This window comes from Acartia tonsa, chromosome 12 (assembly GCF_053477335.1).
Source record: "Acartia tonsa isolate MP-2025a chromosome 12, ASM5347733v1, whole genome shotgun sequence".
In the NCBI taxonomy this organism is placed as follows: Eukaryota; Metazoa; Arthropoda; class Copepoda; order Calanoida; family Acartiidae; genus Acartia; species Acartia tonsa.
The window spans coordinates 17,854,632-17,869,074 of record NC_137271.1 but is presented as its reverse complement, the minus strand read 5'-3'; the positions used below and the strand labels follow the sequence as shown (position 1 = coordinate 17,869,074).

The 14,443-nt window shown below is 33.6% G+C and overlaps 1 protein-coding gene across 1 annotated transcript; it reads left to right on the top strand.

Annotated features, from left to right (window-relative positions):
* The first annotated feature begins 535 nt into the window (after positions 1-535).
* On the top strand, positions 536-4,645 carry LOC145334404 (uncharacterized). Its single transcript, XM_080179857.1, has 6 exons — positions 536-1,400; positions 1,584-1,963; positions 2,173-2,797; positions 3,192-3,311; positions 3,501-3,616; positions 4,115-4,645. The coding sequence occupies exons 1-6, from the start codon at positions 747-749 to the stop codon at positions 4,194-4,196; spliced, it is 1,977 nt and encodes a 658-aa protein (XP_080035983.1). The 5' UTR covers positions 536-746; the 3' UTR covers positions 4,197-4,645.
* Positions 4,646-14,443: the final 9,798 nt, after the last annotated feature.

The following is a 14,443-nucleotide window of genomic DNA, read 5'->3' as shown; positions in this document are numbered from 1 at the left end:
ATTAGTATAGTAATATGTTAAAAGTTTAGCATAGGAAATGTCCAAAAGTACGTAATACATTACAAAGAAAATTTACTGTATCTTCCTTTTTTCTTCGCGGATTTTAAAAAGCTTAAAATCTAAATTTGCTGATATAGGTTTATGTCATATTATTCATTAATTAGACTACTATGTTTAAAATAATATTTAATTATTTAACAAAATTGCCAATAAATCACAGTTTCCTTTAAATTAATGAAGTTTATGTTTTTTTCTTTGATTTTTAAATTTGTCAAGAAACAAGGAAATAAGGTTATATAACTCAAGAAACCAAATTTGGTCAGAGGGACAGGCGGACATATCTTAGTAATAGAGTAGCTTCAATCTTATATTTTCAAAAACATTGAGAGAACACCAATCTTTTACCCTTTTCTCCTCCCATCTCTTTTTGACGCGTCTTTGACATGTAGAGAAAGGGGTGTAGATTGCAGAGACAGATAGTAGAAAGGGGAAGGGAAAAGATTCGGGGGGGGAGGGGTGAACAAGTATTTTGTGTGTCGCTGTACCGGTTAACTTACACCAGAGCGACAGGGAAATATCAGTTTCCTTTCGACACTTGTTATAGTAATACTACTTGTAGAGATTTCTCTCTCTTTATAAGAGTGTGTATCAATGAATTAATAACAAAAATGTTATTTTGATATTGCAATAATTGAACATTATAAAAGTGATTTTTGTGTGTATTTTGAAAAAAGGATAAATAAAAAATGGAGACATTGTTGCCATTTTTGCAGATGCGTGCACAAATGATGCATGACACATCCGCCAGGCTTAATTTACAAAACAACGAGTCCCGTCAACGGTTTACATCCACCGCCTCTAGCTTACCCTCATCCCCAACTACACCACTATCGCCTTCATCGCCATTTTTCTCGTGGGCGACGGGAAATAACGGTCTCGAGCCAACCTCGCCATTTCTGCCTCATTCAAACAGCAGCCAGTCACTGTATTTATCCCAGTTGGCTGCTATTAACTTGCAGCTGCAACAGCGGCGACTGCTGCAAAGCAGTAGCGAATCACCATCAGCAATCCATGCAGCTGACGACAAGCAAATGAGCCCCCGGGACAAGAAACCGGTTTTTACCTTCGATAACATTAATGTGGACAATGATGATATAAATGTTGATTCTATAAAGAGTGAACCTGATTGTAATGTAGACCAGTCGGAGCCAATGGATTTAAGCAGATGCAAGCCTAAATTTTCAGACAACTGTGTTGGCCTAAATTTAACCAAGTCTCCACAAACCAATTTTGTTGATTATAAAATAAGACTGGGTAGTAGCGACCAAGTGCCAGAGAATTTGTCAGTTTCATCACTAGAATCTTCTCAAGTGGCTGCGCTCACTTTGGACTCACCACAGGTTAGCATCCTTGTTTTTTTATTACGACCAGTAGCGCAGATACTTTACTAGTAGGATATGATCTTATGACACTCTGTTAAGTCTGTTATATTTCTTGTTATTATAAACTGTCCCAAAAATGCATATAAATTGAACTTTTCTCATCTTTATATGGATGTAATTGTTCTTGTCTATGTTTTTTAGGACAAGAAGCCAGTTTATTCCCCGCCCTCCAGCTCTAGCACCCCCGGGACAACCAGTCGTGGTGCCAGGTCTCCAGGTACATTTTCTGGAGGCTCTCCAATCCTGGAGGTCGGCTGTTCCGAGACTGTAGCCCACCCCAGCTTTTCCAGCTATTCAAACACTACACCTTTGGTTTCAAATGCGCGAAAACGCAACAATAGCAGTCATGGTGATAATACTGCCAATCAATTAAGCTATCCAGAGAGGAGGTCCCGCAGGGATAGCCCCGTTTACAGCCCGGCGGCTAGGACTGCAAGCCCAGTGACTGCGGCGGATCACTCACCCCAGAGGTCCATTAAATCTGAATCTGATTCTGTGTTGGATACTAAGTCAAGGAAAAGGTAATAATGATTTTTTTTACTTTCCGCGGAAATATGTCTATAGTACGATGCGATAAATAACTATTAATTAATTCACTCAAAGTTTGTTCTAAAAAGAATATTTTACTCCATTTAAATCTTACATTAATAGCTCATAGTTCATGTAAAACAGGATATTGGCTTAAAAGGCTCAAAAACTATCAAAAAGTATATTTTCCTATTTTCGTTAGGAGTCGTTCTACCAGTTATGAAGAGCTGAAGTTCGAAGAGAGTGATGATGATGACGTTTTCGCCAAAGATCCACTGCCCAACCCCGCCGACCTACCGCCGATGCCGCGCCCACCGCCATTCCGTCCATACGAGGGGCACCAAAAGTCCTCCAAACGGCGATTTACCGTGCCGGCACCGCTACCCCTTCCCCCCACCCACCTACCGCCGCAACCTAGTCTACCTCAATCGGCGCACAGTCTGCCGTCCCCATTTAATTCCCCCGCCCTACCGTTTTCCCCACATTTTAACCCATTCTTAGATCAGCTATCACCATTCACCCCCCATTATTCACCCTCAATTTTCCGTTTTCCGCCGACAGCGTCTCCATATCTTGCCGCCGCGGCGGCTGTTCATGACTGGTTTTTGCCACAGTCACCAAAATTCCCACCACCTGGTTCTCCGCTTGACCATCCTGCGCTTTCAGCTGCTGCCGCCCAAAATCCAGTGACCGCTAGTATGCAGGCGGATAATGAACTGCGCCGCCAGTTTTTGTCACGCCTCCACTCGACTGTGCTGAAGCTAGAGAGGAAGGACCAGTGCTCGGAGGAGGAAAAACCGGTTACAAACCAACTTTCTGGTTATCAGGTATAGTTTCTCTTATTATTAACAGTAAAGCTACTTAATACTCATGATGTGTAGTTCATATTTAATTGAATCTGTATTATAAATGTATGTTTATTTACTTTTTCAAATAGCCTTTTTCCCTGTTTACTTATGGACATAATTATCCAAGATATTAATAGGCTACATGACAATTTCATGATTTTTTGATAATTATCCCTAATTGTCCTATCTCCTATTTGTTTATATAATCGTTTATGCTTTCCTTTTATGTTTTGTTTTAAATTTATTACAAATTTTCAAGAATATTTAGATGGTCCAGCAGACCTCTAAAAGAATAGTCCCAAATAATAAATTTCCGGCCGTTCTTTGGCATTTTTTTTTTGTAAGGACCTAAATTAACTAAGTTTCATTTTAGGGTACAGGCCCAATCCAACTGTGGCAGTTTTTACTGGAGCTACTGACAGATCCATCCTGCCAGAACATCATCACCTGGACGGGGCATGACTGGGAGTTCAAGCTCAGTGATCCGGATGAGGTAAATACTCTTTCCAGTATGGCCACCGAAACAGATTAATATCCGCTGGATTAGAACCGGTTTTCAGCCACTGCAAAAAATATATAGTAACGTATTACAGTAATTTTATACGAAAATAAAAGTTAATACTTATTGTTAGCCCCCTAAACATTATTTATTTTCATTTTATAAATAGAAATTATAATTTAGGTTGCCCGTAGATGGGGAATGAGAAAGAATAAGCCAAAAATGAACTATGAGAAGCTTTCCCGTGGACTCCGATATTATTATGATAAGAACATAATACACAAGACACTTGGCAAAAGGTAAACATACTTACATATTACTTTTTGAAGAGTAGCAACTCTGTAAATGAATTTGTAGGTCTTCTTAATACTCCTGATTTTAGTAGCTTACCTCAGGCAGGGAGGGACATTAGGCTGTTTATTACTCAAGTCCCCAAAATTTATGATAACATTGTCATAATCGTTGTCTTAACAACTTTGGGGACTGTTATTGAATTTTGTTTAGTTGGTTTATTAAGTTGAGGCTCCAAATGTAACAACTTTTTGTATTTTACAGAAGTGGTATTTTGTATATCATCATTGTGGATGTACATGAATAAATCGGCCATTGTCTTATCCATTTAGATCCCTGAGCCCATCTACTCGTATAAGATATTATTTACTGTTTACAAAGTATGTTGGTCTATGCATTCTTCTATAAATGATTTTTGCGAGTTAGTGTTGCTGCGCTACTTATGACAAGGATAATCCTATCCATATTCAATCAATTTGTCTTTCTAAAAGTCTTTTTGTGTTTAGGTATGTGTACAGATTTGTATGTGACCTCCAGAGCCTGCTGGGCTACTCCCCACGACAGCTTCAGAACATGGTAACCGCCTAGTTCTACCGCCAAAAATCATCTGTTCTTAAAAAAGCGCGCGAAACTTTAAATAAAAAAGGCGCGAAAAATTTGCCTTATCTAGTGATACACCCTTATTGATCTCATAACTATTTAGCTATATAAATGAATAAATGGAAACTTTATAGTAGAATTAGTAAAAATATAGTTATTTTAAATATAAATTAATGTCTTCCAAATTAGTTTTGTCTTCCATTGTTTATATTGAAAATTAAACATTGTATAATTTTTTCTATTTATCTGTGAATATTTCATAGTAAATATGTTTATTTTTATATTTAAACCTTTTAAAAGGTTTAAAATTTTGTATTTTAATCGCTACATGTCTGACATAAGCGATCTTTATTATATATATTTAGTTTATTTGTAATTCTAGTGAATTCTGTTCAAATGTTCAAGAATGATATTCAATAAATTCATAGAATTGTAAATTTTGTTTTAATTATGAGCATAGCTTATTCATAATTAACTTTGTCCCTCAGTCCGCGCTTCTGACCGCAACGTTATGGGGAAAATGATCTTAGCTGCTATTTAAGATATATTGTTGATATCTATGCTCACTAGCCAGTTTGAGGGGAAGCATCAGAATCTCAAACTATATTATATTGCTACCTAAATTTTATATAAGTCCAAGTCATAATATACACTATTTCATACACATACATTCTATTACTTTTAGTAAACATCCGAGAACTATAAAGGACAAATGACAAGTATTCCTATTGCTTTAATAAAAATCTGATATGAAAATTGCCAAAATGAGAAACTTGAAATACAGAAACAAGATTGTCCAAGGGGGGTGGTTAAGAGGTTTTACACAACCCCCCCCCCCCCCCCCCAATAAAATAAAAACAAATTGAGATGATTTAAATTTTCCTCTTGTACTTTAGCTTACTTGTAAAATCCATTCCTATAGGGCTATAACTATCCATTTTTCTCGTATTCATTCTAATCCGGTGGATAGGAACCGGTTCTCATCCATACGAAAAAACTATGTCTGGCATCGTATTATATCAAGCTTTCTACGAATATAGAAATGTACAATCATAAGATTAAAACCGGTTTTTTTAGCCTGTGCCTTCGGCACCACGGGGTTAAAAAAACTGGTTTTAATCTTATAATTGTACATCCTATATCCGCGGAAAGCGGTTTATAATACGATGAAAGAAATAACTATTACTGGTAGGGAAGGGACATTGGACTATAAATTACAGTAGTACCCAAAGATTTATTACGCTGTAATTGTTTGCTCAAAAATGTTGGTTACTTTTATTAAATTTTGGTTACCCACTAGTAGTATTTAAGTGTTATCTTAACATGGATAATTTTGTTGATCACCATTGGTGATGTATATCAATTTATCGTCCATTGTCTTATCCCTTAAGATCCCTGCTTTTCTAATATAAATGTTGACAACATTGTCTGTATGAATGTTATTGTGGCAGATTACCAATTAAGATAAGTTAAGTTTGTCTATTTCTAGTTGAATTTCTTGCACTTTTCAAATATCACAGTTAATTAATTCAAGTCTTGCTATTCTATGCGATCTGCACCTTTCATTAATAAATTTTTTTCATTTCTTCAACTGTAAAAATATTTAAGTTAATTAATGCAAGTTTAGCTGTAATGGTTTGGGTCCCCCTAACATTTAACTTTTTACCTGCAGGGCTTTCCTAAACCTTTTTAACCTAACCTGAGCTGGATCTTTAAACCATTTTAGTGGTGAGCCAGATCGGGGTGAGCCAACTTTCCACTAATGAGAGCACAGCATTTTATGAAATGCTGCGTTGTGATTGGCTGAAATTTGGCTCACCCCGATCTGGCTTACCACTAAAATGATTTAAAGATCCAGCTCTGCAATATTATAACAAATTTTCTGACTTATCTTTTATCATTTTTACTGTTTTCTTATTCTATTGTATAAAGTATAAGCTTTTTTTTGTCTGTAGCTAATGATCTTGCAAACCGCTGAACCGATAAGTTTCTCATTCACAAACATTTTAATACTGCTAGATTAAAATTGTTGATGGAAAAATTTGTTTAAACAAATCTAAATTTATCAAAAGTGCTTAAAACTTTTAAGAAAATGAAGGCAAAAACATTTGGATATTTTATAGGGTACATGGCGTTCCTGCAACAGGCAGAAATACATCTGGATGTATTTTTGTCAAAATGTAAAAAACTCTGCCATAAATACAGTCATAGTTGAAGTAACCGCCATAAATACATCTAACACAGGCATTTATACATCCAAAATTGTCAATTTTACATCTATTTCTTGCCAATTTTACATCTAAACTTTTTTATATGTCATAAATACATCCTATATATTTTAATTAATAATAAACAATAGTGAACTGTATAGTAGACATTTATTATCAATACAAGATATCAATACAATACAGCAGGGCTAGGAAAATGCAGCAACTCATTTCTTAAAATATGATCTTCCTCTCTTGGACTGTACAAAAATAAAGAATTTAAAAAGTTGTTAGATATTTCTTTAATTCACTGATTAGATTTTACGTAAGACTAAGTATTATCTATAATTCTTACACTTTTGATAACTATAATTGTATCCATAATACAAGGAATGTACATACTATTTGTTGCACATATATTTTACTATGCTAATAAACTTTTACCTTAATATCAGACATTATAATAAACTAAATAAAATTATCATAATCCATACATATATACATTTACAATTTCACCGCCGATAAAGTTTAATATATGAGTAAAATATTGTACAAATTATTGATGTTATGTGATAAATAGCTCAACATTTCCTTACAAAAATGTTTATTTCCTTGTAATTTTCAATATTATAAAACTATAACCAGCCCCCATCCCCCTTGTAAAATCTATTAGATTTTTTGTTTATCTATTTTGGTTTTGCAATAAAATATTACTTTAATTGAGAAAATTTAAGGATGCTTTTTTTAAATGATGTACCTTTTTCACAGTAAATAATGGAGGCAATTAGTAAATTTGATTTTAACTATCCTGTTTTTTATTCCATGGAACTTTGCTTTCCAGTTTGTCCTAATATTTAATTGTCTTATAGTTTCTTATATCAGAGTTGTCCCCTCTTGATTTTCAAAGATCTAATCAGTGTTTTTTTCAGTGCTCAATATGCACTTTATGGTAAAGCATTCTATACCTCACTTTTTCCATCCATCTGTTTTCCTTTCCTTGCTTTCTATTAAATATTTTTTGTTGAAGGGAAGCTAATGTTTAAATAGAAAATCTTAAGAATCTGTTATTTATACTTAATTGATATTTGCCTCTCTTTCTTTAAAATATTATGGGATCCAATATCTTTTATTTTAAATTATAGTCCTGAAATGTACAGGATGTATTTATAACATATAAAAAAGTTTAGATGTGAAATTGGCAAGAAATAGATGTATAATTGACAATTTTGGATGTTTAAATGCCTGTGTTAGATGTATATTTGTCAGCATACCTACGATATATAGCAAATTTCTGTCGGCTTTACATCCAGGCAAACAATTTTGACAAAAATACATCCACTGTATTTCTGCCAGTTGCAGGAACGGCAACGTCCCATTTTATAGTCCAATGTCCTCTCCCATCTTGTGTTTATTGTCCCAAAATGCAACACCTATGAATAGTATAACTTAAATTGATAAATTTTGAATCTTGTGCAGACTTTGACGCTAGGAAAAGAAGTAATATGACACACCAACAGTCAACAGATCAATAATAGAGGTAATTTAGAATCATTTTATCAAAAACTGCCGTATAATAAAGACATTAAGATTGTTTTTTTAAAGTAAGACATCAATTTTGGCTCATAAACAGGCGCAAATTAATAGCCAAAGACTAAAAAAATATTGTAATTTGTAAAATAGATTGAATAAAAAAGCTTATTCTAGTATGGATTGCAAACTGATACATATCCACTGGATTAGAACCGGTTCTCAACCAGAGACTGAAAAAAATCATGTATAATAAAATAAGTATAAATCTTGAGCTTTTATATAAGTAGAACATATGTGCTGTTATGTGTACAGTCCTTTTGCTATTAAATGTTCAAGAAACTTTACCATAACTCGACTAAATGTTGTTAAAAAATACTACCACATACTTCTTTTTAAAGGCCTAGCTTTAATTAGGATCTGTCCGTCCTTTCATTCGTACGTCCGAAACGGTTATACATTTTATAACTGTCCTATCGATTTTAAACTTGATGATATTGATCCCTATAACAGTTAGGTATAATTTAGGAATCATTACTCTACAAGCATTACCAGAAAGTTCGTACGTCCATTTGAAACATTAAAAACTTTCGTATGATATGATTATCCTATTCATCTGTTTTTTTTGTAATTCAGATTTTTAGAACAACAAGGTACAATATCATAATCGAGGCATCTCTTTGATCAAATCATAAAAATGAAAATATGTCCAAAAATATATTCATTAAAATCATAGTTTTTCTCTAAATAGAGTCTACAACTAATTGGTGTAATAGCTTAACAGATGAGAAAGATCTATTATCAGCAATTTATTTCCCTAACTTTTTCTTTCTCTCTTAATTATCTCTCTCTCTCTCTCTTCTCTCTCTCTCTCTCTCTCTCTCTCTCTCTCTCTCTCTCTCTCTCTCTCTCTCTCTCTCTCTCTCTCTCTCTCTCTCTCTCTCTCTCTCTCTCTCTCTTTCTATGAAAGAAATGGAGGGAAAGAGCAATAGCTCAAATAAATTTATGCATCTTCTTTCTTCCCTTACAATAATTTTTAAGCTCCAAAGAATAATTTTTTTGTGGAGGATTTAATTATCGCCCATTTTCCTATCTCTTTAAACCAGTTCATAATAGGAATTTACACCTTATGCTAAATTTTCTCATAATTTCTTGTTTCTTTCTTTTGAGAGGGATATCTAATGGAATAGAAATTAATCTTCCCCTCAAGTCTTTATGTAAAAGATTTGGAATTCCAATAATGGATGTAGAATATACGTGGATATTATGATAGGGAAAAATTTTCGTAAATTCAGGTTGCCATTTCCCCTATTATATATTGGCCAGTTCGCTCATTCAGCAGGAAGGGAGTGGAAAGGGTGAAGGGAGTGAAAGTGTGAAAACGTAATTTTAGCCCGCTGCGTGTTTCATTTTATTCGAGAACATAAAAATCTTGTGTAAGATCCAAGTAATAATACATCAATTACAATAGACAAAATTTCCGCCATGGAGATTTAAATTATTGTTGAAAATTTTAGACTCTGTTACATTTTATGGACCTATCAAGAAGCCAACGAATAAGAATATTTATTTATCACATCGTATTATAGACAGCTTTCCGCAGATATTAAAATGTAAAATATATAATTTTTTCATTGTAGCTGAGAACCTGTTCTTATCCAACGGATATCAATCTGTTTCAAAGCCATACTGGAAAACGCGTTTATAAACTTTGAGGGGGTGAGATAATGAAAAAAAGTTAACCAATTTCTTGACCCCTGAACAGGCACAACTCAATATTAAGCAAAGTTAGGACTTTCAAACATTAAACATTATTTTTATCTGATTATTTTTGTTCTGATTTAATTCAAAGACAATTTCTTTAGAAATACTTAATTTAATTGTTTAAATTATGCTCTGTACATTATTTAAAGAAAATCTTTGAACCTTTTTTTTAAAATCCGTCAAAGGCCAAAATTGTACGTCATGCTGAGAGAGGGGGAGGGTGGGGGGGGGGGGAGGTTATAATTAGTTTTCAAGATATTAATACACCTTATTCCTAACAAATTAAAGGATTATAATATTATAAGTAGCATAGCTGCTCTAAAACTCCATTGATATGTCTGTCCGTCTTTCCATACAGCAATCGGGGGCGTATATCTTTGGCTGCTATTAAAGATACACGACCGATATAAAAATATGAAGATTTTCTTTACCAAAATGCATGGACTAATATTGACACATAAGTAACAATTTATTTTGTGCTTGGCCATTTATGGATGTTGTCATCCTTGCTTTTCCCCTCTTAATAAATCCTTTTAAATTCTTTAATGATTTCCTTCTTAATTCTGAAAAGATTCTTTAGATAAAATGGCAAACAATTATTTTTAATATTCTTAAAATTATTTTTTGTAATTTTTTGAAATTATCCTGAAGCGTTAAACAATAAGTATTTTTTTGTCTATGTCACTAACGACTAAACCGTTTGTTCATTTCTGGAAAGCTTTATAATGGAAACGGGATGGTTTTAGGCTATTTTCTACTCTTACCAAAGATTCAAAGAGCACCTATGGTAGAATTAACAGTTTTTTTAAAATAAAAACTTGTTGTCAAAACAACATATTTTACCCTATCATTCTAAGAATCTTTACATACAGTTTGAATTCGATAAGTCAATTGTAATGCCTAAATTTACTTTCTGAGCTATCCGTTATGGACGAACATACACAACGTAAAAACAGAAAAGCTTCGCTTTTAAAAATCATTTAACAAAATTTAGGTTAATTCATACAATCTTGTAAACAAAATGTATGCAGGGATCTAAAGGGATAAGACTATGGCCCATTAATTGATGTACATTCCTAATGATGATACACCAAATTACTTCTTATGTAGATTACAATTAGTGGTTGAAACGTTTGGACTCTGAACTTAATGAACCAACTAATCAAAATTCAGTAGAAGTTCCCAAAGTTGTTAAGCCAACGAATAAGAAAATGTTTTTAAAAACTTTAGGGACTAATGTAATAAACAAACCAATATCCCCTCCCTCCCTGACAAAATGTATGACAGCAGGGGTCGGGATCGGGGGGGGGGGTAATTTCCCCCGCTCCTTTGCACTGGTGTAGTATATCGGAAAGAAATATTAAGTTTCTTATTTCACATATGACAATACATCCGTCCCCATAATTTACCTTAAGAAATATCGAGAAAATCACCATAGTCCCCTGAGATTCAGGGGCTTGTATGGGCGGAGGGGGGGGGGGGGGGGAACAAGTCACCATATAAAAGTGATCATAGCATGAAAATTTTAAGAAATCTTAAGGAATAAAAAAGAGACGATTGATTGATGACTATGAACAAAATTATTGGTTGAAAAGTTTAGACACTTCTAGTTTAGAACCAACTAATAAATTTTATTAAATGTACCCAATCTTTTTTGAGCCAACTTTGGGAACCAGTTAAATTTTCTAGTCCAATGTCCCCTTCCTCTTTGCATATTAGTAAAATATTATGTTATTCGTAATTTTTAAAAATATTATGATTTTTTGTTTGTTCGTTAATATCTCGTAAACAACTGAACGAATAAGGGTTTAAATTTCATGAAATCTTCATTATGATTGATTTTTTGGTCTATACTCCTAAATGGCTCCTTAAGGGCCCTAAAGTTTGCTACTGTATTTGTTTACTTCTCCAATTATTATAATTTATCACCCCTATGCAAAAACACATGTCTTTAACCCCCAACAGATAACCTGCCCTAATTTTAACCCAATGCGCTCTAAAAACAAGGTTAATTATGTCCATAGGTAGCGCAGCAATAACAAGTTTACAATTTTTTTTCATGGCGCTAATCCTCCGAAAAGATAAGATGCCCTAATTTTAACCCCATCGCTATAAAAACAAGGTTAATTATGTCCATAACAAGTTGAAAAGATTATTTGCATATCCTTAACCCTCCAACAGATAACCTGCCCTAATTTTAACCCCTACGCTCTAGAAACAAAATTCATTATGTACCAATAAATTACAAATATATAACATTTTTAAATTGCTCATTAAACTTTAAGCATTTAGTGTTGTTATATCTAGTGTTTAAATCCATTAATGAACAATGACTGAGAAGCTAATTAAGATCTCTGAATGTACGATCATAACCTAGTTATATATAGAGTAGCTGCGCTACTATCAATTGACTTCATATACATGTAAAAGATTTAAAATCAATTAGTACGTTTACTCCAAAAAAAATTACAAATTTTTAAATGATTCACCTCGAAATTAACATAAACTTTTTTTCAATTAACTTGAATTTGAATTTTGCAATGTTTGTATTAAAATCCCAAACTTGTATAGTAATTAAAGTAATGTACATTTATTTTTTATTCGCCATAGTACTCTTTCTACTTTTATGTCTAATAAAGGGAAGCTTGCAGCGGGCTAAAATAACGATATCCCCATTAACCTCCCCTTCTGCTGGATGATCGAACTGATCAATAAATTAGTTCCATGTTAGCAAACTAAATTGAAGACAATTTTGCCCTGCCATGATATCCACGTATATTATACATCCCATTTATCGTGCAGTTTTATTCCGGACTAGAACCCGATACTTCCTTGACTACAGACGCGACAATTAGACGCTATGACAATTGATATACAGATATACATGGATATTATGAAAGGGGAAAATTTTTCGTCCATGTAGCTCACTAATTTGGACCTCATTAATCGGTCAGTTCGTTCGTCCAGAAGGGGAGGGAATGGAGTAAAGGGGATGGATTGGTTGATATCGTTATTTTAGCCAGCTGCGAGTATTACTTTAGATGAAAATCTGGTGCAACATCCAAGTAATAATCTATAATACAAAGTAGAACGATGTCTGTCTGTTTGTTTGTCTGTCTGTTTGTCTGTTTGTTTGTAGCGAAGGATCTCGCTAACCGCTGAACCGATCGGGTTCTCCTTAACAGGGTAGATTCTCATATGTCCCGGGAAGGTTTATAACTATTTTGGGGGAGGGTACCACCACCCTCCCTAGAGAAATAAAAAAAGAATTTTAAATTTCTCAATTTTAGAAAGAGAGTTCAACGAAAAACAAACGTCGACGTAAAATTTTTTTTTACTTTTTCTTTTAAAATCTAAAATAAGAAATCGAATTATTAAATTCGACTCTCTCCTCCTCAAATGCCCCTAGAGGCCTCTAGGGGCGTAGCCGCTAGTATATCTATAATTGGATATCAATAATTATACATTGTCAAAAATTAAATGTCTTAATTTCAATGTTTTTAAAAGCAAAGCAACTCTATAATTAGATAGTCTGGATGTCAATTACAAACACTGGTTTGTAATCAAATTATTATTACAGCACAAAATTATACAACATTTAATTCTAATACATATATGCAAGATAACAAGGATGACAAAAGCCATGAAAGCGAAGCAGAAATTCAGACGATTAAAAATAAACAAATTCAAATCTTTTAAAAATTACTTAAATACACGGTGCTTTAAATCTGGGATGAAGGGGACATTGGGCTGCTTAATACACTAGTCCCCAAAGTTTAATTTAACGTTTTCTTACTTGATGGCTCAACAACTTTGGGGACTTTTATTAAATTTTAATTGGTTAGTTCATTAAGTTGAGTGTTCAAACGTATCAATCACTAATTGTTATCTATAGCAGGGGTGATTTGTGTATCATGATTGTGGATGTACATCAATTTAACGGCCATTGTCTTATCCCTTTGAATTCCTGGCTTGAAATGGACATACTTATATTTAATGAATATATCATAGAGATGTTATGCTTAGAGCATTGTGTCGATTGGCTTGAATGGCCATTCATCAAATAACTATGTATCATAACCTATAATACAAAGTTGAACGATGTCTGTCTGTCTGTTTGTTTGTACCGAAGGATCTCGCTAACCGCTGAACCGATACGGTTTCCCTTTACAGGGTAGCTTCTCATAGGTTACCACCACCCTCCCAAGAGAAATAACAAATAAATCGATTTTTTTTGTATTCTTAGAGACTTCAACGCAACATAGCAAAAATCTGACAAAATCTGTTAAAATGTATAATATCTTTGAAGCCGCTAGTTATATTAGATAGTAATTATAAGGTTGATACGCATTCTAAATTGTACCCAACTGTTACAGGACTCATTATGCAAAGCTTGAAATCGATAGGACTATTCTTAAATAAAATAATCCTAGACCAGATTTATCCGTCATGGACATACGGACGGACCTGACCTAATTATAGAAAAGCTTCGCTTTTTTAAAAAGTCAACTTTGTATAATAGAGATTAAGCCTGTTGTTATTTCACACTGAAAGATTTAAATAAGGGGCTATTATTAGCATTATTGCAGGGATATAAAGGGATGAGACAATGACCGATTAATTTATGTTCCACACAAAATTGCCTCTTCTAAAGATTGTAATTAGTTATTGAGACGTTTGGATACTCAACTTAATAAACCAACCAATCATAAAAAAGTCCCCAAAGTTGTTAAGAAT